We start from the raw sequence: 25,661 nt of genomic DNA, 5'->3' as shown, positions 1-25,661 counted from the left end.
ACCATCCATGTTTCTACGCAGGTCTCATACAGCCAAATGTGGGCAAAAATAATAATATTAATGTTGGACTGGAGCTGCCCTGTCCAACTGGATCATCTTGTTTTTCACTACATGTTAAAACAAAAAATGTTGTTTATGAGGCCCACAAGCTACAGATACTATTTGAATAGTGCTTCCAGGAACTACCAGGCGGGTGGAGTTTACGTCAAGATTATTCAAAATGTCAAAGCTTTTTGGAATATTTTTCTCTTCACTGCGCAAACATTCTGCAAATAACAGTACTGCTATAAGGAACCGAAGTAGGTTGACACAAACCGAACATTCTCAGCACAAGAGCACTTTGTCCACCTGTCACTTGCCAGCGGGGCTATATGCGACGCAGTCAACGAATCTATATTTGTGGAGATGGGAATGTGCAATTTCAAAGCTCGTCAAACTGATTACAAGAGAAAGAAGTGAAGTGGGAGGTAAAGCCGCTGAGGTTAGGGCTATACCTCCTGGACGCTACTGCACTGTGAAATCACAGCCTGTCAAAGATCCACAGGAATGAACCTCAGACCAGCTGTCCTCTACGTGTGTGTGTGTGTGTATGTGTGTGTGTTGGACCCGGGTGCGGTGGGGTTGACAGAGGAGAAACAGAGAAAAGAGAGAGAGAGAGAGAAAAACAATGTGAAAAAGGAAAAATAGTATGAAACGTAAGAATCACAGAAGAGAAGGATGAAACACAGAGGAGAGGTAATGTAAACGTGAGCCCTCCTCCTGGAAACTGTTAGCGACGATTGAAGCCGGTGTTCAGTCCGCTCCTTCTCTCACGCTCGTTCTCCCTCTCTCATCCTTTCCTTTGCCTAACCAACCCTGTAATTACCTCGGGCCCAGAAATGGAGGCAGCTTATTTTCCCTTTCTCCTCCTGCCAAATGACAGGCGAACTGTGCCAACACACACACTGAACCACACACTCAGGCCCCGGGGCCAAGCTGATACGTACCCACACAGTCAAACAGGCAAATTCAGGGGGCACATGTAGCCAGTGCAAGCTAGCATCTGACCGGTTATTCTAACAGCCTTCCCGGTGACTCAGTGTTACAACAACTAACCCTGAACCTGAGCCAGCCTTGACAAGGCTTTCTAGTAAATCCTTTGGAAATATATACGGTAAAGTAGTTAAAAAACACATGAGTGAGCTGACCACTGGGAAAATGTGGTCACGCTCCTTTTTCCCTGGAGCTCCACGAGGTTATCTAACTGTTGCGCATTCAGTGTAAGTAGTTGTTGTCCTCTTAAATAAGGTAAATCCAAACTGACCAGTGTGTGGCCCAGCTTGACCTGACCACTAAGCATGACACATGGAAGGATACAGCAGCAGGAGAGGGCACTGTATGCCTCGAACAGCTGGGTGGCGATGTCAATCCTCTTGCTTTCCACCGCCTGGCTGTTGTTCCCCAGCGCCAGCTTGTGAAGGTGTGGCAACACAACTAGATGAGTCAAAAAAGGGGGAAAAGTTAAATCATATAAAGTGCATATGGAGGAGGAGCATAAACTTTAGCCCTGGTTTACTATTCGACATTCTTCTACATCATTTTGTGTTTTTTTTGTTTTTGTGTTTTTTTTTTTATGCCTTCGATATTTGTGTCCTCTACATACACTCGTCCCTAAAGCGCGGCTCTGCATTCGGTCCGACCCGTCCAAATGTCCTGATGATCTCCATGTGCAACGAGTGCTGGTCTTGGTACTGAGGGTCTTCCAGGAATGATGCCAGCTGCATTTTTACACGCTCCAGCAGCTACACACACACACACACACAAAGACAAAAACACAAACACACACACACACACATTATACAAGTTTAATGATGATTTGCAAAAATGTATCTAATAATTCAATTCAATGTCGGCATTTCAGGCATGTGTGCAGTCCGGCAGTTACCTCTTTTTGTGTCACAGTCTCCATGATGGTACCGAAGGCAGGGATAGTGGATATCCTCACTGAGCTAAAAGCAGCGGGAGAGCAAGACAACAGTTTTACCATTTATAGTCACTGCGTCACTCTCGCTTTAGGTGTTCTCCAGTTTCTTCATTCGTGTGTCTTTATGCACGAATCAGAATGAGTCAAATATTAGCTGCAAACATTTAGTAAATATTATCTCTTTCCTCATGGCCTCGGGTTATGTCATTAGTAAGAAGGCACCCATCAAGTTTCTGATTTAATCCCATTTGTCCAAACAATGCAGTCAACCAGTTCAAATATTGACATTTGAATTTATCACAACGGAATATCTCACGCCAAGTAAACATTCACGCTAAAACCACAAAGAAGCGGGTCCACTGTGGCTAACACATGTTGCAGGGTTTATCCAGTAAAGTAATTGCATAGAAATGACATGCTAGTAACCACGGTGGTGACTGATGAGGTGCCTGCTAAGGTCAGTGACTGGCAATTCGAGCTGCATTCTGCCTAAATCATGACATGACCAGAGGCTGTGAAATGTAACCAAAATGAACCGTTGACGCGAACCATCAATGTTTTACTCACTGCTGCAAGTCGGGCTTTATGTTAAACGCCATACGTCTAACTGCTTTGGTGATCTAGTAAGTTCATGTCTGACAGGGGTAATGCAATATAACATCTATAATCAATGTCTGCCAGATTACTCCTTTATAACTTAATATATTCATATTATTCTTGAGCTAACTAACAGTAAAAGCTAGAAATCCTGAGGATAAAGAGGTCACTACTATGTTTTAAACAAGATCACTCAATTGCAAAATCCTTAATTAATAAAATATAAATGTTATTCATGATAAAATGATCTAACAATAACGAGTGATTATAATATATTGCCACAAGCAGGATTCATTTGGTGCTGTTAGGGTGATGTTAGATAATCATTCCAGTGTCAGTACGAGCAGGAAAGACCAAAAGATACACATGAGCCATGTTGGAATTGGTTTGTCAGTTTGTCATTACATCTTTAAGTTTGACATTACAGTGTGCTGATTGTGGACACAGCAAAATATGTGAAAGATGACATGCCAAAGATTGATTTAATTGCCAAAAAGTGAACATAGATTACAATTTTTTTAAATCAACATACGTTGACTCTGTGTGTACCCATTAGCATGGTATTTCAACCCAGAGAGTGATGAAATGAAAAGGGCTGCATACCAACAGTGTCGGCACTAATTTCACATCATCCTCTCTAATCACAAACATGAAGGCCGGATGTACTCTGAACTCTTTTATGTGTAGGAGGTCTGATCTTGGAATAATTATCAAAGCATGGCCAAGAGGATTGTCCCACGTTTATACCATGATGAAAAGGACAATTGTATGCCACAAGATGGATCCAGGGGAGATTTAAGTATTGATGTGTTCAACTTCGAATGTTAAAATTAGGGTTACAGTTATTAAAAAAAAAAAAAAAATCACTTTGGCAAAAAATCAGTGGCCACTCACAAGATTTTCTTATTCGTGCCTAGTCAAGCCCAGAAGACTCGCACTGTGAGGATGCAGCCCACAAAAATGACAATGTTTACAGAGAGGTTTTCTTGTGTGGATTGACTCACAATTCAGGCCCACTGCACAGAGTTATAAGGGCCGGAGCCGCCCGGCGATCTACTAATGCTTCACTCATGCCTCGGAGAACCAACTGCAAACCCACCACACAGCAGGATGAGAGAGAGGGAGAGGCCGGGGTGGGAGGAGACAGGAGGAGGGGAGGGAAAAATAGAGGGTGGGGAGCAGAGAGATGAAAGAAAGAGCCAAAGATAGAAGGTAGAAGGGAATGGTATCGAAGAGAAAGAGAGAAAAATAGAGTGACAGGATAAAACCGAGAAAGACGGGGTGAAGAAGACAACCAACCACAAGCTGACGGGTCGGTCAGTAGGAGGGCCCCTGCTTAAACTGAGTGGGGTGGGGAGGAAGAGGAGGAGGGAACGGGTTACGGATGATCATGCAGGGATTGTGCTATTGCCGCATGCAGCAACGCGCACAAACAAATCTGGACGGATTAGTGTTGTAGCTGGAGTTGGATAGTGTTGCAGATCGATGATGCCAGCATGCAGGGGTGTTAGTGTTAACAGTGGTGATGCTGATGAACTACCTCACCGCCCAGCCTAAACCTGAACAGGAGCAACTCCACACAGAACATTATGCCAAGAGGATTCAAAGGGGAAGTGCAGAAGTGCAGAAGTGAATCGATACCAAATGAATTCAACCATTTATCAACGAAGATGCGGTTCTGGGAAATTGTTTTGTGCTGAATTTGCTCCCGCCAGGCACAGGCATGTTTCAGTGTGATAGCTGTCGGGCGGCAGAGAGAAGGGGGGAGAGAGACGCGGCGCGGTTTATTGTTTGTTGTTGTTGTTCCACTTACATTTCAGGGTCGGAGGACAGTGTGATGAGAGCCGGCACCACTCTCTGAGCTACCAGCGTCTCATTCACCCCCTTCACCAGCAGCTGATCGGATTGGACAGAGCCAGCCGTGATGTCACAGAAGTGGGCAGGGCAGTGGGACAAGAGCGAGCAACACCGCCAATAGATAGAGAGAAAAGGAAAAAAAAAAAAAAAACAAACAAACAAACAAAAGAAGCAAAACAGAAAGGGGGAAGGAAAAAGAAAGAACAAAACACAAAAAAGATAGGAAGAAAGTGATATACAATGACAAGAACCATAGCTGCAAGGCACGGAACGGCACTGCATGTATCAAGCAAGTGTGTACACAAACACACATACACACAATCACACACACGCAAACACACGCACATGCACACGCAGGTATGCAGAAGAAAATGGCAAAGCCAACATAGCTAAACTGCACAAATACTTTTACAGTATGGTGAGCATAAAGCTGTGGGCTCTTTCCACAGTCTCCAGGTCAGATTACTCTTCCATTCCTTTTAACTGTTGACGGTAAATTGATCTGATCTGGGATCTGTGGTAGATGGCACTTCACAGTTTTGACAATGGTGAACAGCTAACCACTATGGAATGGTGACAGTAGGGTGTGCTGGGGAACTTCACAAAACAAGGGAGGGGGGGGGACATGAAAACCGCCTACCACTCCTCCTCCCCCAACGTTTGGTCAACACAGGCCTGGTTCTACTGCTATACCTAGATCCTCATCCCAATATCTGACCTTTAAGTGTGCACAGATCTCTAAGAACATAGAGATGCGATTTGTCATGGTTGTTTTCTCATTAGGGCCAGGACCTTTGCTTTGGGAGCTTGGCTTAAAAATGGAAAATCAGTGGAATAAAGTCACAAGGAGAGACAAGGGAAACAGTCATCTCCATTAAAAATAATCCAAAAACCCTATATTTTACATATACATATATATATATATATATATATATATATATATATATATATATATATATATATATATATATATATATATATATATATATATATATATATATATATAAAAAACAAGAAAACATTACTAATTTAAATATACTTTCCAATAACACGGAGAAACAGGTTTTAAAGTTTTCTCACTTTACTTTCAGGTTGCTGACTTTTAACCTTTCTCTGACACGCAGAAGTTATTGACATAGTCCGCCTGAGATCAGTGCACAGCAAAAGGTCTGATGTTAACTCTAGGAAGGTCTCCCCATACAGCTAGAACCAGGGCACTGATACAGTACAGTATTCCTCACTCAGACTCATAAACAGAGCAGCTAAATATGAAATGCATGTTAAACAGCAGCAATAGCAAGCAGAGCTAGCACATGTATAGCAAATAGGTAAACATACAGTAAATACTGTAGTGTCTATAATGTAGAACTGCACAATTGATTTATCTAATTGGAACATATTTTGTAGAGTGTGTACAATTTAATTTACGATGTATTGTCTATCATGAAATTATGATGCTTAATGGCATAATTATATGATCACAAATCTATATGGATCACCATTGTATCCATAATTGTGCAGCCATGTTTTATTCAACTAGTATCATTCATTCAGTGATTATGTCTTATGTTGTGCTAAAATGGAACAGGAAAAAATTCTATCAAAGATCATATTTTGGTGTAACTCAACTAAACATCCCTGATTAGCTCATACTGCGTGTCTGTGTGTGTGTTCTGTACCTCAAACATCCGTGCAGCAGTGCACCGCACCAGTGCAGATGTATGGACGACCCCATACCACAGAACAGTCAACAACAACTCATGGTACACTGGGTTGGCACTGAAGAGAGAGCATAACATAAATACTGGGCAATATTATGCCGGCTGTGTCAACAGACAACTGACTTTCAAACTGCTGGATAATGTTCTGACACGCGTAACAATGCAATTGCACTGCAAATCAGTTAGACTTAGGACACATTGGAGTTCCACTGTTTGTCATAGCTTGAATCATTATATAATCATGCCTAAAACACTCTTGTTTTGCCATTGTTAACTGTGTAAAAATAAAATCTTGTTCAACTTTTTTGTACCTTTTCATCCTGCATTTACCACAGACAATTCTATTGTGGGCTATGAAGTTTTTTAAAAAAGAACATTCAAGTTTTCCTAAATGTTCTATTCTATTTATTTAAATTAATTAAACACAATGGTCTGCAATTGGTCAGTGTAGCCTAACAGTCAACTCTTGGTAATGTTTGTGTGTGTGTGTGTGCGTGTCTCACCCTAGCTCCACAAAGGAGGCCTTCAGGCTGTCAAGAGGTGCATGGGACAAAGACAGGGTTGTCATAACATCCTCCAGGAAACCCACCAACAACTTGCGATCCTCCTCCTAAAACGACATCACAGAATATTATGCAAGTCAAGAAACAGATAAAACTACACAGTGTAATACATCTAAGTGCGTGCACATTTCTACAAATCATTTTTTATTTGTGGTATTTTGGGACAGCAGACATCTTTTGTCAGTTTCAAAATTGCTCTGAGCACGTTTGAATGACATGTTGTGTTGAAAGGTGAGACAAAATACAGCATGTGCTGTCCATTGTTTTGCAAGTGCGCACGTCATTTTCTGAAACTAAAATCAAAACAAAAACAAGTGGCAGTTTGATGTGTTTTGGTGTGGATTTTCCCTCATGACAAAGAACAGTAACCACAAATGTGACACGGTTCACTCTACATACTGCAACATAGACAACAAAACAGGAGCTCAAACTGTCATTTACGTATACAGTAGACATAATTTACTTATTTACATAGCGTAGGTTTTTTCGAGCAGCACACCGGAATGGGCCATTAGGTATGATTCTGACTCTTCTTCAGGTGTTTTCAAGTCACCCAATACTTGGCTGTAGTCTGTTATTAATTTACCTGGTTGTAACAAGTCAGCACTCCAGTGGCGTAGATTGGGACCGTGGCTTTGGTCAGAATGTCGTTCCCTGCTGAAACATCTACAAGAGGAAGGAAACCCAAACAGCATCAGAAAACCAAAAAGAAAACGTCCAATAGCTATCAGGATTTAAAAAAAAAATGTTTTTATATTTTTCTACATCAAGCTGAAACTTTTATTTCTTGTGGCTGCATTGCATTATAGTTTATTGATGCTTCTGCCTCTCTCCTCTCATCTCTGGCTTTAACTGTGTGCTATTAAACACTACTACAACTGTAAGGAACATGCCTTGTTCTGCCCAATTAATCAGAAACATTCAAATCACAATAAAACAGAGGGAATATGGGCCAAAAAAGTGACAAGGCATGATGGGGTGAGGTATAGCCTATTATAGAGGCATTTCCGTAACGTGACTGCGTATGTAACAGTGTGTCTACAGCACACATGCATTGTGGTCTCACAAAAATCTAGAGAAAGGACTGTTGCATTATAAGGTCACAGTGACCCCTTAACACAAACTCAATACAAAACACATTTCATAAATACCACAATACCAAAGCTAAATCACTTGGCAGCCAGCTGAGACCAAGCACCTCTTTTAACTACAGAAACATGTCCGGAATAAAAAAAAAAAAAATAAGAAAGAAAGCGAGGGGAACACCCATTACGGACTCCAAATAGCTTGTTTACATCAACAGAGTCTGCGTCTGAACTTCACCCACGGACATTCTCTTCAGAGAGCTGAGAAAATCGCACATCAAATAGACATGCGTGTGTGAGTAGCTTTTATCTGCACTCACCGACATTTTCTTCAGACAGTCGGAGGATCTCCTGGAACTGTGGTTTAACCTGAAAAAAGGTCATGAGGATAAAGAAAATCACTACATTCATAAATATTACTGACATTTAGTGGATAACACTATTTTACGTACAGAGCTCAATACCTTGGTGGAAGGTGGAATTTTGATGAAAATATAATATAAAAAAACATTCAGAGAAAGGAACGGTGGTTACGACCACTGCTCTTGGATTTAGATTTAGGATGAGCTCCTATTAAAGCAACATTATTGGCTTGAAAATAACAGCTGATGATGAATTTTTGTTGTTGTTAGCGCTTACATATCTGTCAAATAGTCAGAGACATGGAAATTGTATTCACAACAGCCGTGTCGCATCCAGAAACTGTGGGCACCCCAAATGGCATAAAAATATTTAAAAATATGGTGCACCAGCAAATGGTTTGATGATTTTAAAAAATGGAACACATTTTTAAGTAGAGTTGAAATAAGCTGAACTGACAGACTACTACTCCAAATGTAAAAACACCAATTAAAAACCAAAGTGTTGAGATAGCACAGTTCATTGCACACTCAGAAGAATGTTTTATTTTGATGAGTCAGGTGGTTTTACCTTAGTATTGGTAAAAATCTTTCCGAAGGTGCGACAGAACCTCCAGAAGAAGCGAGAGAACTCGTGCACGCAGGTCGACGACGTCACATTGATACGACCCACGATCTCTATGAGCTGAGGGAGGCTAGAGACAGAGCAGACAGATAATCAGTGCATGGGGGATTGTCCGTGCATGCCCTCCTGGTACTGTGTAAAATATTCTGTTGTGTGCGTAACTGTGCGTGCTTGCTGCATTTCTCACAGTTGGTTGACCACCCATAGCAGGCTGTCCCAGCCGGTGGTCCCTTCATGCTCCAGCTGGTGGTCGTAGAGTAGGAGCAGGGCACTCAGCATCTCTCTGCTGCCGATGATGGTCGCCACGTCCTGGAGGGGAGAGGCTGGCCTCGGGAACCGGGTCACTGCAGAACCGGAGGGAGGGGAACAGAGCAGAGATTCGAGAAATGTTCTGGTTTAAGAATTACCACATCTGCTTGTGACTTTTGTGTTTGCGTATAGTTATCCTACCCTCTATTGCAGGTATGTCTCCGTGGAGTATGGCTCTGCTGGTGAAGGGTGCGTTTTGCAGCACCACAGCAAACAGAGGAGGGATGAGAGACTGCAGGGCCGACAGGAACACGTGTAGCTTGTGTTCATCCAGACCATGTTCTCCTTGCTGTTGACACACGGAGGACAGTTTCATTTTCTGATGTACAGTCACACTGCATGTTGCTATATTTTCACACATTTACAAAATTCCCAAATGTTATCATCCACTGACTTACTGACCATTTGGATGTCCTTAGCTAAACAAACTCAATTTTTACAGTCAGGGAATGTTACATGTAGCTGTATTGTATTTGAATTCTCCTTTTTGTTGTCCTTTTCTGTTCTTCTTTTCACTTTTAAAAAGTCTTCAGTAGACAAGACAAACATGTAAACATGCACATACCATAAGTAGTTTCTCTATACGTGTCAACAGAGAAGGGATTAGTGCAGTCTGCAGGGTGCCCAGCTCTGTGGTCCAGGCAGCAAAGGCAGGAATGAAGACCTGGTGGACGGCACTGACCACCCGCTCTGATGGGTCACTGAGTGACAGCAGCATCAGCTCAAAACCCTGGAAGAAGCACACAAAGTCACAACGATTGACAAAAGATGAGCATGGAGATTTAGCCACAACAGCAGGAGGGTACTGACTAAAAATAATACTTTGAAAGTTCTGGCACTTAACATACCTGGGAGTACTTATCAGGGTCATCTATGTAACCCATGATAATACCCAGACTCTTGACCACAGCCTCTCTGACCATGTCAGCCTTGTCCTCAGCGAGCATCTGCTGCAACATGGACAACACCAAGGAGCTCCGGATCTCCTTCTGCAGACACAGACAGCGGACAGACGGAGAACTCATTTATATTTCATTCCTCTGCATAAATCCCTTTTTAATTTTGTATGAACAATATGTTCTTACAGGCAGGTATGGTGCTAAGGCTCCACAGGACTCTGCCACTAACAACCGTCTCTCTGGATATTTGTGGTTAATCTGCAAAAGAGGAGAACAACATTTAGAGGGAAATTAGTGTTGGAAGAAACACATGGAACAGAAGTTGAAAGGAGGCGAGAAGTAGACTGGAGGGCAGCCACCGTGGAACAAAAACAACGCACGTATCGTCAACATGCTGACCCTGTGGAAACCGCTACTAGTTTTTCTGTCAGATTCTCAGCCTCCAAACTGCTGGCAGCTGTTGTTGCCATAAATGTGTTGCACGAGGTGACACAGGTGGCAGTGAAAACAAAACTGATATCACGTTTAAGTCAGGGACGCTTATATATTGTAGAACGGAAATATTTTCCATTTGCGCTTTGAGTGTTTCTTGCGGAACAGGTTTTTTTTTTTTTTTTCTTTTTACGTACACAAGAGACAAAGTGAAAACAACAAAAACAGACATGGTTAATATTATTTCTCTTAGCCTTTTACTAAAATAGAATAGGAAGTGTCAAAGGCGGCTTAGGGGTAAAAAAAAACAAAAAAAAAAACAAGCAAGAGTAGGTGGAGCACTTTTTTTTATTACTATAGAGATTCAGTGACTGTATATTCAATAACAAAGGCCACCTGCAGAGTGTGCACCATACCTGTTCCCAGCACTGAGGAAGTAGTTCAGCCTCGACACGCGTGGGGCCCACGTGCCTCGCAAATGCAACACAACCTGTCAAGATCATTTGTCTTCGGAGACACAAACAGAGGCACAGAAGAACACACTACTGGATTAACAGATCTGGTATTTCGCATTTTGTTATATCACTCAAATATGTGTTTAATAGTCAGATTGCCGTTGAATTAATCTGAAACAGCACTACTTTGGATCTGATGCAGCTGCCTCTCTCTCTCTCTGTGATGTCTCACTAAATGTCCTGCCAACAACATTATCTGATTGGTTTGTCACATTTCAAGTAATAACTTAACAGGGAATAATGTGAATCTACGAAGTAACTAGTAACTAAAGTTATCTTTGTATGGCTCCAGAGGAAGCTGCATGTTATCTCAGTTTCCTCCAGTAAGTGACATTATGGGTAATGTAGTGACCAGGTTTTGAAAAACAAAACCACTGGTTTAGCATTGCACTCCTATAACTATATATAACACTGATACAGCGGATGAAGATATACCCTGGTTTTACTCTATGCATTCTTCTTCCTTTTCAAAATCTGGTGCACACATTACCCATAATGCAAGCTGGTGTGTGACATCACTGGAGGCAATTTATCAGATTACATGCAGCTTCCTCTGGAGCCACAAAAAGCTTTACACAACATTTTCACATAAGCAGTAGTACTACGTACATGTAGGCACGCTTCAATGTGTAAAATTGGGGAATTGGATACAATTTAACTACAGGAAATTAGTAAATTGTATCAAGTTACATTCCATCACTGGATTTTCAAAACACTACAAATATATATCAGTTCCAAATATCTGTTATTGGTGTCCTTAATCCCAACAATCATTATCTGCCCTGAAAAATCCATACACACCTCTGCTCGTCATCCGGTCTCTTGATTAGATTAAAGAGGATGTGGAGGAGCTGGTCTCTCTCTTTAGGCTCTGGGTGAAGGCAGGCGGTGCACAATATGAGTGGGATCAACTCCTGAAGGAGAAAACAAAGAAAAGAAAAGACAGAAGCGAGAAGAGGCATCAGTTTAGATTACTCTGCAAAAGGAGGGTGAGGTTGAAACACACAGGGAGATGTTGGTAGCAGTCAAGCAGGCCTGAGAGTCTATGAAGAACAGGGGGTAGGAAAGGGGGAGAAGGGTTTTTTATTAAAAAGAGGAGAGAAAATGGGAAAGTCACATGGAGAGGGGGGTCATCTTTGAAACCAATAGGAGTCTGTCAACACCGGTGGAAACATGCTTACCTTCAGTTCCTCATTGGTGTCATACCTTGACTCATTTGGCTCTGGAGCTACGGGCATACAATTGGAACCACATACTGGAGGAAAATAGTGCATGCACACACCCAGAGACAGCTGCATATAGACGCACACACATATACCTACTGCACTAGTTCCCCTACTACAAGGCAGCTCTATCCCAGAGTTCACACAGAGTTTATGGACCTTCCAGCCAGAGGAGAGAGAGCTCAGCTGCCCTTGATACAGGGCCTCCATGGCCAAATTGTGGTCAGCCCTAAACTCCCGCCACACACACCCAAATTAGAGAGTGCATACAGAGTTAAAAATATGTTTTTTTTCAAACAAACTCTGCTTTTTTTTCCAGGAAGATATCAAATGTTCCTGCCAAGAGCTGGAAGAACGAGCAAAACCCCAACGCTGGATGGACACATGGACCTGACAGAGACACTCGGGTAAAGATAGGCTGTGATGAGTCACTCGCTCGACGCTGGACAAACCCTCTGAAGTCAGTTGGCCATCTTTTAAGATGTAAAAAATATGGCATTTAAGAACCAGAGGGCCATTTTGAGCGGTTACATGAGGAGTTCAGTATGGGTGAAAACAGTTCAAGCGTCAAAATGCTGCAAAAACCTTCAAATTAACTAAATTCAGCCCAATTTAACCGTCAAATTCAATAATCTTCTGCCCTGGCCTTCGAAAATACCATATATCCTCACAAGAGACATTTTTGGAGACTTAGCAGCACTGGCCTGATAAAGCGCGTGAAGGAATTCATAAACAGAACACATCAGAAAAGCCAGAAGCCATGCTGACCCTGTTCTATTTCTGTGTGAACTCCTGTGTTTCTGATGTGAAGACTCCTTCAGGATGTTAAACATCTGACCAGTCCTGGATAAACATTGTGGGCAGGTAGAGTGGACAGCATGACGCCAGGACCCAGAGGCCACGGGGCCAGATGATTTACTTCAAAGAGCACAGCTACTGTAAAATTGCAGGCCAAGGACCACTAGGTGCAAGAGGCTGAGTCCAAATTAAAGCTGTGACAATTAACCAACTTAAAGAAAATTAACGACTAAAGATTATTTTGATTATCGATTAAAGCTTGAAGTAATTTTTCAAGCTTTTTTTTCTGTCATTTGTGATAGTAAATGACGAGTCTCTAAATTTTGGACAGTTGGTTTGACTCGCTGCATCAGATATCTATTCCGTACGATCCTCTTTCCATTTGTTTTTTTATGCCTGATTTTTTGAGTCACACTTTAACGTTTCATCTTTTTTCTTGAAAACAGTCCTGACAAAACTGACAGCGTTTGTCTGCCAGTAGTTCGTTAAAGATCGGTTAATCTGGCCAGCAGCAAAAGGAAGTCACTGATTAAAGCGTGTATTTACCCTCTTTGTAGTGACACCGCCTCTTGGACATAACTAGACAAACTGTTTATTGTATATCAAATGGAATAAGGGATACAGTTCTGAAGCACTATAGCAAAAATTAAGCCTTAATAGAAAGATGAGGAAAATTCAAGTGATGCAGAGCTATAAAACAAATGCTCAGCGCATTAAGTATGGCACTGTATATTGACAAAAAACATTATGTTTAATGATTTACAGCCTCTGATAATACAGCCAGGTGGCAGGCAGAGATTCGTTGCATCACTTCACCGTTTCAAGTCAAACACTTTTTGTTCTTAACTGGGTGTCACTTTCAAACAACAAGGTGTGTCTCCAGGGTTGTGGCAGTTACACGGCTTCAAGTTGCAAGATGGAGGTGTGAGCAGCTGTGTGGGTGTTCACGGTGTCATGCTCGGTGAACCTAACGGACTAGTGCAAAGTCCACGCAGCTCAAGGAGGACCTCGAGACCCGGTGTTCCACTGTGTTTTAATTCCTCGCCCTCATCTCCCCTCAGCTTGTTTATCTTGATCGTGCAAAGAGATCGAGTTCTCAAGAACCGTGGTGATTTTATTCAAATAACATCACCATAATGATATGCAAAGCAGCCTGACTGAGAACTACTCCAACCAGACTTACCTCTTTCAAACACTCCATTCTGTGTTTTATCAAGTTCAACAATCTGTGTGCAAAATTCAGGCGCACAGTACACATGAGGATAAACAAAGACACAAATTGCATGCAAGCAGTTATGTGTAGATAGGACACCTGTGCAGGTGTTCGCATTACAGCTCGCAAGGACGGGTGCCTCGTTAATGCCTAAACCAATGAAACTCCTTCCCTCGTCTCCCAAGAAGAAATTAACATTCAACTTGGGAAAACAAAAGCAAACATTTCCCTCAACAGTTCTGGGAAGAAAGCAGGTTTTACATGAGGCTCTCGCTGCACACATCAAAGTTAAAAAAACAAACACTTATTAAGTAAGAACAATAACGCATAAAACTACTTTTAAATAAGCTTCTAGAAAATGTTATCAGATTAACTTATAAAATAACTCATGAGCTGCAGCAAATAAAATGGACAAGGAACCAATGAGAAAAGGATAAATATACACAGCACATGACCCATCTCGAGCTAAAACTGCATAACTTAGGCCATCACTGCTTACAGAGTTTGGCTACAAATCAATTTCTGTATTTACCTTCATGACAAGGCAATCTTACTCCTAATCAACACACACACAAAATAATATTTCTAGTAAGTCAGACCTAATGTGGCAGCAGTTGTAGCCAACAGGAGCTGGGCAATAGTAATATACTTTTTGGTCTACGGGGTCAAGTGAGAACCATGCAGATGAGTGCGTGAAAGACTCACCTGGCAAAGATGTGCAACCATTCTCTAGAAGAGAGGCATGCATGAGAGTGAGAGAATGAGTGAGACGAAAAGAGAAGAATAAAAAATAAAACCAGTGAAGGCAAAAAAGGACAGCAAACGTGACTGTGCGGGGGGGGGGGACAAAAGACGATGAACACTGGTGACAACAAATGCCATCAGACAAAGAAGGTGGAATCTTAATCAATAGATAGACACATGTCAGCTTGGTATAAGAAGCGTACAGTATGTTAACACTGCAAAACTCTGAATGAGCTCTTTAGTCATGCATCTTGCTGGATGACCAAGGACAACAATGATGAAGGCACTTTTTCAATTTCAAACTGAAATTTTCAACACGCTGACAAGCGATTACGCTGCACATAGCAGATTTAAGCAGGTTGTTTAGAATCTGTTTACTGCCGGTCAATAAGGACAGAGTTCGGTTGTAGCTTATCCTTTTCCCCAAATGTTTACCCTGCTTCGCCTTGCTGCTGTGTGTGTATCTATTTGGACACTAAGAGAAGAAGCCTGTGATGATGACGACAATCGTGAGAGGGATACAGTGAGGAGAGGCCGATGAACAGGAGCAGCAGAAGAGGGGGTTACCTCTCGTTTAGCAAGGAGGACATTAGGGACGATGTGAGGGAGACAGCGGCCCAGCATCAGCATCACACTCTCCTCGCTGTCTGCTATGCGTGACACCTGAAAATCAGAGATATTACTATCATTTATGTCATCACGAAGGTAAGGCTTTTACTGTGTCTTCATGATAGAGCATGTGCGCTGACCTCTGCTCCCAGGCGACTGTCGGAGCACATTCTGCAGAAGGACAGCAGGGCTTGCAGGAAGGCCGGAGATAATTTCCTGTGACACCACAAACAAGAGACCAAAAACAGTCACTTCAGTCTGGACCGCTTAATCTGTGCGCCACAACTGGAGATTGCCCGACCGCTGAATGATTGAGGCCTGGACTGGGCCAGCCTGCCAGAGAGCTAAGTGCTGCCACTCTCCCATGTCACTGCTGTGTATTTCAGTAAACAAAGAAGAAAAAAAAAATCTAAAGATAGATGGTGTTTGACTGAAGGACATAACAGCAGCACTGGCACCTGCTCAAAAGCAGATGAGGCCTTACTGTGTGGTCTGCTTGATTTCTAGAACTGCACATGAACTGCAAATGTATCGATATTAATATGAGGGTATATTGGAAAGACAGCATTCTGTTGATCAGATCATTTATTAATTGTAGGTGCACTTAACAACATGGGTGGGATGGTGCTAAGAAGATCAAAAGTCAAAAGGTTCACTTCACACAAGGGCCGCCTCAGTGGTCTGAGGAAATGAACTAACTAACATTTTGACACAAGAGGGCAGCAATTCACCTAATATGATGTGTTGTGCTGCCCATAGACTGGTAACTACCTCCATCTAGTGGCTACTTTTAGTAACTACATTGAGATGGGCTGATTCAAGTAACCTCCAGATAAATCCAGCATAATAAACACGATGATTATCATTTCTTTCTAGTGTCTATTTATACTTTTCAATGCATATACAGAATAATTTAGGATAGTTTGATTGTTGAATTTTCTGCATGTCTCTATTTCCACTCACCTGTTTGGTTGATCAAACTGGACGGGAGGCCGACTCTTAAGCTTGTTGTGGGACTGCGGGTGGGGATGTGACGTGTTCTGACTGGCGGGGGGGTCCGGGTCTGTTTCAGGCTCCGAACCTCCTCGGATGTCCAGATACTTGCCGTTATCTGTAGGAGGCTGAGAGGAAGACTAGATTAAGTCTAAAGGCTTAATGGTTTCTGTAAAACTACATCACGAAAGCTGCAAATACACTAGAAGAATTTAAATGATCCTAAAGGATCCCTTTTTTTTTTCATTGCAAGACCCTAGTACTAAAAACACCGCACATATTAGCATTACTGTGCATGTTACATATTACACCGGTCACATACCACAGAGAGGGGGTCAGTGGAGGAAGTGTTGGTGTTGGAGCAGGAGGAGGAGGGGTTGGATGTATTCTGGGAGCCCAGGTCGAGAGTGGTCGGAGGTGGGGAGGAGACAGTCCTCTTCAGTGTCTGAATCTCACTGTGAGGAGGGGAAAAAGGAGACCCGGAGATGACACGTTCACAAAACACCACAGTGACGTTGCCTTCTCCCATCTAAAAGTACTGATGGAACACTTCAGTAAAATGGCTCAACAATTTTGGATTGTGGTCAAGTAAATTTGTCTGCATCTTGATGGTAGCAATTAAAGATTCCACATGGAAGGAAAAGAAGTTTCACTAATGCATCAAAGCAGAGTTTCCTCTGTAATTTTATGCAGCAGCTGGCTTTCCATACTGGTTCTACCTCGTGACCTGCTCTGGTCACAGTTATGGTTATTATGTCGACTGAAGCACTGGAGACATTTTTAGACTTTGATGGATGCTTCTCGGGTCTCCTGGTGAATGTTCTTATTGTAAAGGCTTGTAATTGCTATGAATAGAGGGAATGGCTTCAGCATCAACGCATACCAACAGTGGTCATATGATAAATTGGCATCACACTGCAGGTATTTTCTCAGCCAGTCTTACAAACTGACCTACTCACATGTTTAACAGATAAAGGATTATTATAATATAGGTTATTCCTACATCCAGCTGATAAATGAGCACAGACATGCACTCACCTCTGCAGTTTCTTGATCTGCTCAGCTAGGCTCTGCTTCTCATTGTTGAGGAGGCTTATCTGGTACTCCAACTCTTGGACGACTTCTGTCTGCTGCTACGGATGGAGAAAAACAAATATACAGACACTTTATTACCTCAGCTCAAGGGTAGGTGCTCCAAAAGTCCAAAAGTCTTGGTTGATATCTACACATCCGTTTTAATGAAATTATGTGAAAGCAGAGGCAGAAGTTAACTCTTTGTTTTTTTTTTTAAATCATCACCGCCATTGTAGTTCTACTACTGGGATGATGAGTCAAAAGCAACTGACCTTTACTTAAAAGCATGTGTGGAATGCACTTTCTATTTAGCTAGTGTCTGCCTACTATAGGACTGCACTTCTCTCATAATGGAATTTCCAATTTTCTGATCACATAACATGTTGACATATATTACAGTTTGATGTGATTGATGACTAGTGAAAATGATAATTCGTACATCCCCCCCCCCCCCAAAAAAAAACAAAAAACATTAAAATGAGGATTTTTTTTTTTTTTTAACCAAAAAAAGCTTGTTTTCCTACAACTGGAGAATGCTCACTCACTGTGATAAAGCAATAAATCCAACCTAGATTCAAGGTACAGCTGATGAGGACCTGTGCATTGATGAATTACACCCACAGATGTACATGCACACCCACATACAAACCTGTTGTGAGAGGTCAGGCTTCTTCGGGGGATCTTGGGCGATGCAGTTTCCAGGAAGATCGCCAAAATTCACCTCCACTGACACATCGACTGTGTCGCGAGGAGAAGGGAGGGGGGTGCCACAGTTCCTGTAGAGCTGTAACAGGTCAGGGGGCTTTGGGATGTTGAGGCCGACATCATCCCACAACTCAAAGTCCTGGAAACAATTAAAAAGACAATGCCAGTTTGCTGCAGAAACGGGGGTGGTTGTTTGCATAGATTAAGCAGAACACAATGCCAGCTCAGAACAGGACAGCTGATCTGTTGTTAAATTTATTTATGGTCACATGACCCTACCAGTGCACTGATGCCCTCAGGCATACATGTCTGATACCTCCTATTCTGCCTTAGTGATATAAAAAAAACAACTTTGCATTAAAAAGCAGGCAGAAATAAATGATAAAAAAAAGGTTAATTTCTTTAAGACATTCTATCTTTAAAACATGTGCCAGCACAGAAAAATCATTACCTGATCATCATTTTCATCAGAGAAGGTGATGGATGAGAGTTTGTATTCATTTTTCAATAAATATTCATTCACAAGGAAGTTTAAGGCTCTTTTCTCCAGTGGGCGTATAGGCTCCTGAGGTAGAGAGCAAAGAGAAGCTGTGAGATTATTCACTCAGGGCCGAGCAGTGATAACATCACAGGGGGTTTAAAAGGAACACATCTAATCTCTCGACTCATTTGAGAAGAGCTAAGAAATTCACATATCTTCTCATTTCAAGCATTTGAAAGATTCCCCACCTGAATTTCAGGACTCGACTTGAAGTTTTTTCTCTCCTGAGAGGGTACTTCGCTCTCTGAGAAATTGAGAAGATATTAGATGAGTTTAAAATGGCGCCGAGCTTTAATCATCTAGAGGAATTCTCTCAGGGAAAAAAAGACAGAAAAGTTGTAACAAAAGAGGGTTCAGGTGGAGAAGAAGTTAAAAGTACGCCACACCTGCTGCCTGAGTCAAGTTGGCGCGCAGAGCCTGAATGGTCTCCTTTGCTTTCCGTAGCTCAAACTCCAGCACTGGACAGGAAGTGACAACACACACACACACGCACACACAGGAAGTGCATACAACCGAAGACAGGGAACAAACAAAACAAAGATGGGCATGAAAAACAAAACGACCACACGAAAGATCGTAAGAGTCATAAAACAAAACAACGAAAAAGGGGGCATGCAAATCATGGGTCTAAGGAACACATGCAGCAGAGGATCATGGTAAAGCCGGCTGGATGACAAGTGTGTGTAATGCATTGAGACACGTGGTACTCAATGGTAGGATTTCCTGCCCTCGTTTTCCTCCCATTAATAGCACTGATTTAAAAAAGAATAAAAAATAAAAAAAATACTTCATTTGTAGCTGAGGTGAGCAAATCTACACAAGCTACTGAGTTGTAGCCCTGATAATCTAGGAGCTGTCTGACAAAGGATTTTTTCCAGGCAATTGACTTACTAACAAGCAATTAAATCATCTGGTTTCAAGCCACTCAAAAGGACAGCCACTGCTCAGGTTTTTACCTCTCAGTAGTTTAGCCCATTACACTTTGCACAACAATGTCATTCAGAACAAGGTAGGTTTACAGTTTTAGAAATGTTTTCTTTGTTTTCAGGAAAAAAACCCAACACAATTCAGAATAAGTAAGCAAGCCGTTTCTGACGTCTTATATAATCAGAAGCGGCAAACATTTGGGATACAAATGTTGATTTGTACATTAATATTTCAAAGGCTAAACTAACACTGAATAAAGAAAAAGAACACACAAGATTCTTAAACACGTTAGATTAATAAAAAAAGGAAAAAAAAAACCACACGCAAAAAGTAAGAAGCGATGGAGCAGGGAAACTAGTTTGCATAGCTGTGCACTGAAAATCTGTCATCTGATCTGTTCCTGTTGTCCCATAAGCTGTCGTCTAACACCGAGGACTGAGGTTCATTCTTTTTAAGCAAGGACTTGATCTACCAGCAAGGGAGATGCAAAAGGCAAGTAAAAGTTGCTTCAATATTAACTGCAAGCAACATTCTACAATTTCCTGTAATGCTGTTGTCAAAGTCCAGCTTCCACTACTTAAGAATATTAATATTTCTGCAAAAGGATTTTTTTTTTTGGGACCAAATCCACTCACTCTCGCGCCGTCATCTCCGATCTTTCCAGCAGATTGAGAGTGCACAGGATGCAAGCGCAACAAAATGGAAAACTGAATAACGAGGAGATTTAAAAAAAGAAAAAAAAAAGCAAAAAGCTAGTCTGGATGGAGTGACTTGTCCAGTATAGTTCACTGGGGTTTGATCAACGTCAGGAGAAAGCCAGAAAACCCAGAGTCAGACAGCTGGGGGCAGGCATCAGGACGGGCAGGGGGGATGAGAGTGGGGGTGGGTAAAGAACAGGGGAGAGAGGAAGGGGGAAGGTGCCAATCTGGCAGAGTGGGCTGTGTGTGAATAATAGTCATTTAAATAAAAAAAGATGCAGAATTTGTGTAGTTTGGAGCACTGAACCAACATCTCTGCTGCATGGTTTTAAAAAGGCGCCCTTACTATGCATTAATGTACAGTATGTCTGACAAAAGCCCCAAATGATGAGCAAGCTGGGGGCAATTTACTGGACCAATCCTAGAACTTTTGGTAAAGATGAATTATATACACACACCAAAATATGTGAACAGGTCCTGGTTTAAAAATATTGGAGTTCCCCCATTTAGACCCTTTAGACATTTCTAATTCATGACATGTGAACATTGCCTTTATAATAAAGGAAAAGATCTTTATTCTCATATTAGCAGTCATTTAAAGTAGAGAGGGAAACAAATGAAAAAGCATACAATGTGTCCTTCTGACACTAATGGATTGGGATTTTTTAAGTTGTTGTTATTGTTGTTTTTTAACAATTACCGACCAAATGCTTAGATGACTACAGAAAGCTGGTGATGAATAATGTTAACCACTGTAATAGGCATAGTGTGCAGGGCTAAAAAGTAATGTTTTCATGTTGGTGACTTCGAAATAGAAAGATGAAAACAGGCGGCAGATTACGGTAACATAATAATATAAATGGTCCCTTCATGACAGCACTGTCTCCTCTGCAGTAAAGTCTTATTCATCCATTTTTTTTTTTTACCTTTAGTCAAAAACACTCCTCGCACAACATCTGAGGACCAACAAGGTACTTGTAGTGGAGCAGCTGCTATTAAAACCAGCGTTCTGTGATGAGGCGTCGCCCACGTCACACTCGACTGTTAATGTGCTTGGCTCAAACCATTTGATGGTGTGTCACGACAGAGCCGCAGGGGTGAGGGGGGGTGTGATTTCAGACAATGCTGAGACGGGTCCCATTACCAAAAATAACCACAGACTGACTCGACAATGTGACAGTTGATAGGGAGGAGGCAGGGAAGTGGTTGAAATACATAGCCTATTAATTGACTTAATTTCTACCTGGATGGTTTAAAAACTCTATGGCAATGAAACAGTCCGTATGACAGCGTGAAATTTTTTACTCATTATTTTGTCCTCACTACAAAGGAACAGCTTTCGGACAGTGGTGCCACTGTGACAACATCGGAATTAAAACATATTTTAACTGTGTAGTGAAATGGATTTCACAGAGATCACTATGACACAGTCTGTGATGCAGCAGTAAGGTGTAATTCCCTTTTTTTTTCCTACACCAGCCTCCGTTTATATCACTGTTCTCTGGATCTTTTATTTCCCCAAGGTAAGCTGGATTCTCCTGCTTTCCGCCCAGGTGGTGTGGTTCATCTTACCTGCCACCCGCTCGTCCGACTCTCGGTTGCCGTCATCTGAGTAACGGGCAAAGTCCAGAGAGTCCAAGGTGCTGATGCTTCCTGCTCGATCTGAACAGAGACACAGATGGAGACAACAGTGAGACAAGTACACAACCACATATCCGCAGAGCTGGATAAGTCTACTTTCAAGCTGCTAGCAGAGCTCTAAAGTGTGACTGATCCTCGGAAAATGTTGCTTCATAAGGACATGGTCAGCTGTGCAACAGTAGGCCCGCTGCGGTAGGGATCAGGTACTTTACTAAAGGCTGGACGCATGCTGACAACAGGCTTGAGCTAAAGGATGCTGACTCAACACTAGGCCACACTTCCACAAAACACATGGAAACTTTATTAAATTCAACTAAAAGCAGAGACCTTTAAAAGCCTGTGTGGGAAGGTTACACTTCAGCCAAGAAACATATGAGTCACTGCACATGGAGGAAAACAAATCAATCATAAAATGTTAACTTTGCTTCATGGAAACACCCATTTTCCAGACAAGCACCTCCGAACAAACAGGCTTACGTCCGAGTACAGCGACGCCAAAAGTACTGTTCACCCAAATGACAGATAAAGCTGATACATAAGCATACCTGTACTCCTATTTCACTGAGCTAGGCTGGCCTCGTAGCTTAGCCAATGGTGTTAGTTTTCCTGCACTGCAACACAAGCGCAAGATTGGCCTATTTATTTTCTGATTTCCAGATAGTAGAAGGTCAAACCAAATGTGCCGTGTAGGCTAGCTTGGCATGCTCTGCTTTGCAGAGCTAAAGAGCAGTGAGTGTGAGTAATTAAGCTGAGAATAAAATCATGTGGTGCAGCATGTGGATATTTAATAAAGTATTTAAGCTTTAAGTAAAGACACACACTGGAGGTCAAGACCTTTGGCTTTTAGGTTAAGCTTAAAAAAAACATTCAAGAGAGTATCTGCGTGTCTTCAGTGTATGTGTGTGAGTGTGTGTAATACTTTAGATAATACAATAGGCCGTAAAACATCACATTTGGGATGAGAGCATGCATGCTTACGGTTGTTCCCTTGATTTCTTCAAAATTTAAGATTATTCTTCTGCATTGGCTCTGTGCGTGTGTGTGTGTGTGTGTGTGTGTGTGTGTGTGTGCGTGTGTCACTGTTCTGTCATGCTGACATCACGTTAACCACCTTTCCTGCAGATAATGCTTCCAACTGTGCTTACTTCCTGATCATGTGTGAGGATGTTTGCTGTGAGTGGTTGCAATCTACTTGGTGAATCAGAGGATTATTGTGCATTTGTTTGCATGCATGTGAGTGTGCATGCACAGATGTCTTTTGTGTGTGTGTGTCTAATTTTGCTAAAAAAAAAAAAGCAAGTAGTTCTTCCTGGCTGACATTTCAGCCTGTGCGCCTGTGGCGTGTTTTGTCTGGACCGTGATCGATCTGACACCTCTTCGCTGCACTCCTGCTGCTGGGTATGCACAGTGTCTCTCTATGCTCTTGATTGCATGAGTGCCACCGTCTTACATTTACAAGGCACGCTTCAAATAAGCCAAACAGGCCTTTATTTGCTGAATTAATCAAGCTTCATTTTTAATGGAAATACTAATTTTACAAAAAAACAACTGGGAGGCCAACGGGAGCTTTTTAGGGAAAAGGGAGAGTGCAGACTACCATGACGATGCATAGTTAGTTTCTGCTTTTGTGAGTCGAAAAACAAAGCAGATAAGCAAGAGACAGGGAGTGAAGCAAGAGTTTAGTCTGAGAACAAAGAGATGTGTTTAAAAGGAGCTGATACAAATACAGACAAGAGGGGATTGATTGTCAGGAGGAGGTCGCGAACAAGCTATCATTATAACGGGCGGAATGTTTTGGCAAGACTGTCAGCTATTTAGAGAACATAATTAGGATGAAACAATGGGGCATGAATCATATAGGATACTCCAATGCACATGATTCACAATATCATATCAAGTATGAAAATATATTCAAAAGGTAAAAATGAATGAGACTTTGTATAATGTGGAATATGGGTATAATTCATAATCACACGTATCCTATTTGTAACTGAACTAGGTTGTAGTCAATATTTGCAAATATGAATGTTATGCATGAATATAATAGTAGATGGGTGATAAATTGGTGTGACTAAACATTTATAACAGAATCAATGGAAAATATGTGTCATGCTTATTCAGTTTCAAATTCAAAAATGTGAAAGGGTACCAGACAGTAATCACCTATGTCCTGGTTTGGTCCACTGCTAAGAAACATACACATGCATGTACGCACACATACTGCAGAACCACCTGTATCCATGAAGACAAACACAGAGCTTAATGACAGGCAGGGGGTCATGACCGGGCACCCAGTCGGAGCTGGTCCAGAACTACATGACGCTTCGCCAACACTCCGACAATATCATTTAACTCCTTCTCACACACTACCAACCCCTTGCCCCAGACAGAGGAAAGGATGTATTGACACTATGAAGTAGGAAAAAATGTCAGGTTGGGGGGGGGTCCAGCTACTTGGCAGTGCTGGTAAGGAAGCAGTACAACAGGTACAGCAGTACTGATTCGACAGCCTGACAGTGACTACGCCTGAATTAAAATCAAATAAAGTTTACTGGTATTAAAAACCTAAATGTCATGTAGTAAGGGAAGTGGCATGTGGTTAACCTGGATTGCTTTTGTGCAAACATTTTCAGATTTGTAGCAAATGAGCACATAAATAGTGATGACAAACAAACTAACCTAGAGTTTCTCATGTGAAGCTGCTTCGAGCTAGCATATGCCAACAACCACACATTAACTTTTTAGATTGTTGTCCTGGGATGATATGCACTTATCCTGCATTATGTGTGCAAACCACACAGTCTCTTAACATGTGGCAGCTTACTGTCAACCTTGTGCCTGGCAAATTAAATGACTTGAGCGCTAACCTTAAAAGCTCCTCACATCATATGAGCAAAATAACTATATCTGACAGGCCAATGATGGGCGGAGAGAGGCTCATTCATGCTTCCTTGCTGCAAATTAGCAAGCTGGTGAGAGATGCCTTGCTGTGTCATGTGGCACAGAGCAACAGCTGCAAATATGATGCTGCTTGTGGCACAGCCATTATTCATGCAAAAGCTCACTGCAATTAACAGCTTCCAGTTAACAGTCGCTAGTTGTGTGCTTATAATGGTCGCATTAAAAGTCTTCTATTAAAGCATTGTCTATGGCACTACAGCAAATGGGTGTTTGTGTGTTAACAGTGTACAGTCCTTCACAATCACACCGTTAACTGTAATAAAGCCAATTGAATGTGTTGCCTTTGTTTGAACAATTATGTTGGAAATTGGCATCTTAAACATCTAGCTGCTTCGTCAACAACAGAAGACGGCAGACATCCGATCACCCTCTTAAACAAATGCTTAACTCTATCTTTTGTCCTGCAAACATGAAGAAAAAGATCATTCTGGTGATCACATGAGGTCGTGGCTATCATATTATGCTGGAAAGAAAAGAGACATTGCCCCGGGCTGAGTCCATCCCTTTCCCACTCGTCATCTCCCGTCAGCTGCTTCGTAGTTTGCCCATCTGCATATGGTAGATTTTACTTATCAGGAGTTAGGGCTTTCATAATTTCAATAACTTCTA

At 41.9% G+C, this 25,661-nt stretch overlaps 1 protein-coding gene across 5 annotated transcripts in view; it reads right to left on the bottom strand.

Annotated features, from left to right (window-relative positions):
• Positions 1 to 25,661, bottom strand: part of relch (RAB11 binding and LisH domain, coiled-coil and HEAT repeat containing) — a 33,596-nt gene that overhangs the window by 5,111 nt on the left and 2,824 nt on the right. Inside the window, exons 2-28 of one of the 5 annotated variants that reach the window (XM_037078316.1) lie at positions 22,023 to 22,112; positions 19,212 to 19,283; positions 19,014 to 19,069; positions 18,736 to 18,849; positions 18,229 to 18,423; positions 17,544 to 17,638; positions 16,828 to 16,960; positions 16,476 to 16,633; positions 15,653 to 15,728; positions 15,471 to 15,566; positions 14,865 to 14,888; positions 11,727 to 11,839; positions 10,827 to 10,917; positions 10,165 to 10,236; positions 9,928 to 10,068; positions 9,645 to 9,809; positions 9,221 to 9,368; positions 8,958 to 9,114; positions 8,717 to 8,840; positions 8,107 to 8,155; positions 7,288 to 7,367; positions 6,642 to 6,748; positions 6,097 to 6,196; positions 4,374 to 4,456; positions 1,925 to 1,988; positions 1,643 to 1,781; positions 1,357 to 1,473 (exon numbers count right to left, since the gene is read on the bottom strand). In XM_037078316.1, the coding sequence (XP_036934211.1) occupies positions 1,357 to 1,473; positions 1,643 to 1,781; positions 1,925 to 1,988; positions 4,374 to 4,456; positions 6,097 to 6,196; positions 6,642 to 6,748; positions 7,288 to 7,367; positions 8,107 to 8,155; positions 8,717 to 8,840; positions 8,958 to 9,114; positions 9,221 to 9,368; positions 9,645 to 9,809; positions 9,928 to 10,068; positions 10,165 to 10,236; positions 10,827 to 10,917; positions 11,727 to 11,839; positions 14,865 to 14,888; positions 15,471 to 15,566; positions 15,653 to 15,728; positions 16,476 to 16,633; positions 16,828 to 16,960; positions 17,544 to 17,638; positions 18,229 to 18,423; positions 18,736 to 18,849; positions 19,014 to 19,069; positions 19,212 to 19,283; positions 22,023 to 22,112 (2,859 nt within the window). Of the gene's footprint in view, positions 1 to 1,356; positions 1,474 to 1,642; positions 1,782 to 1,924; positions 1,989 to 3,564; positions 3,648 to 4,373; positions 4,457 to 6,096; positions 6,197 to 6,641; positions 6,749 to 7,287; positions 7,368 to 8,106; positions 8,156 to 8,716; positions 8,841 to 8,957; positions 9,115 to 9,220; positions 9,369 to 9,644; positions 9,810 to 9,927; positions 10,069 to 10,164; positions 10,237 to 10,826; positions 10,918 to 11,726; positions 11,840 to 14,864; positions 14,889 to 15,470; positions 15,567 to 15,652; positions 15,729 to 16,475; positions 16,634 to 16,827; positions 16,961 to 17,543; positions 17,639 to 18,228; positions 18,424 to 18,735; positions 18,850 to 19,013; positions 19,070 to 19,211; positions 19,284 to 22,022; positions 22,113 to 25,661 lie in introns of those variants that run through there. The other 4 variants (XR_005071369.1, XR_005071368.1, XM_037078317.1 and 1 more) reach the window with 4 other exon arrangements.

This window comes from Acanthopagrus latus, chromosome 19 (assembly GCF_904848185.1).
Source record: "Acanthopagrus latus isolate v.2019 chromosome 19, fAcaLat1.1, whole genome shotgun sequence".
Lineage (NCBI taxonomy): Eukaryota > Metazoa > Chordata > Actinopteri > Spariformes > Sparidae > Acanthopagrus > Acanthopagrus latus.
This window is presented reverse-complemented; position numbering and strand designations above follow the sequence as displayed.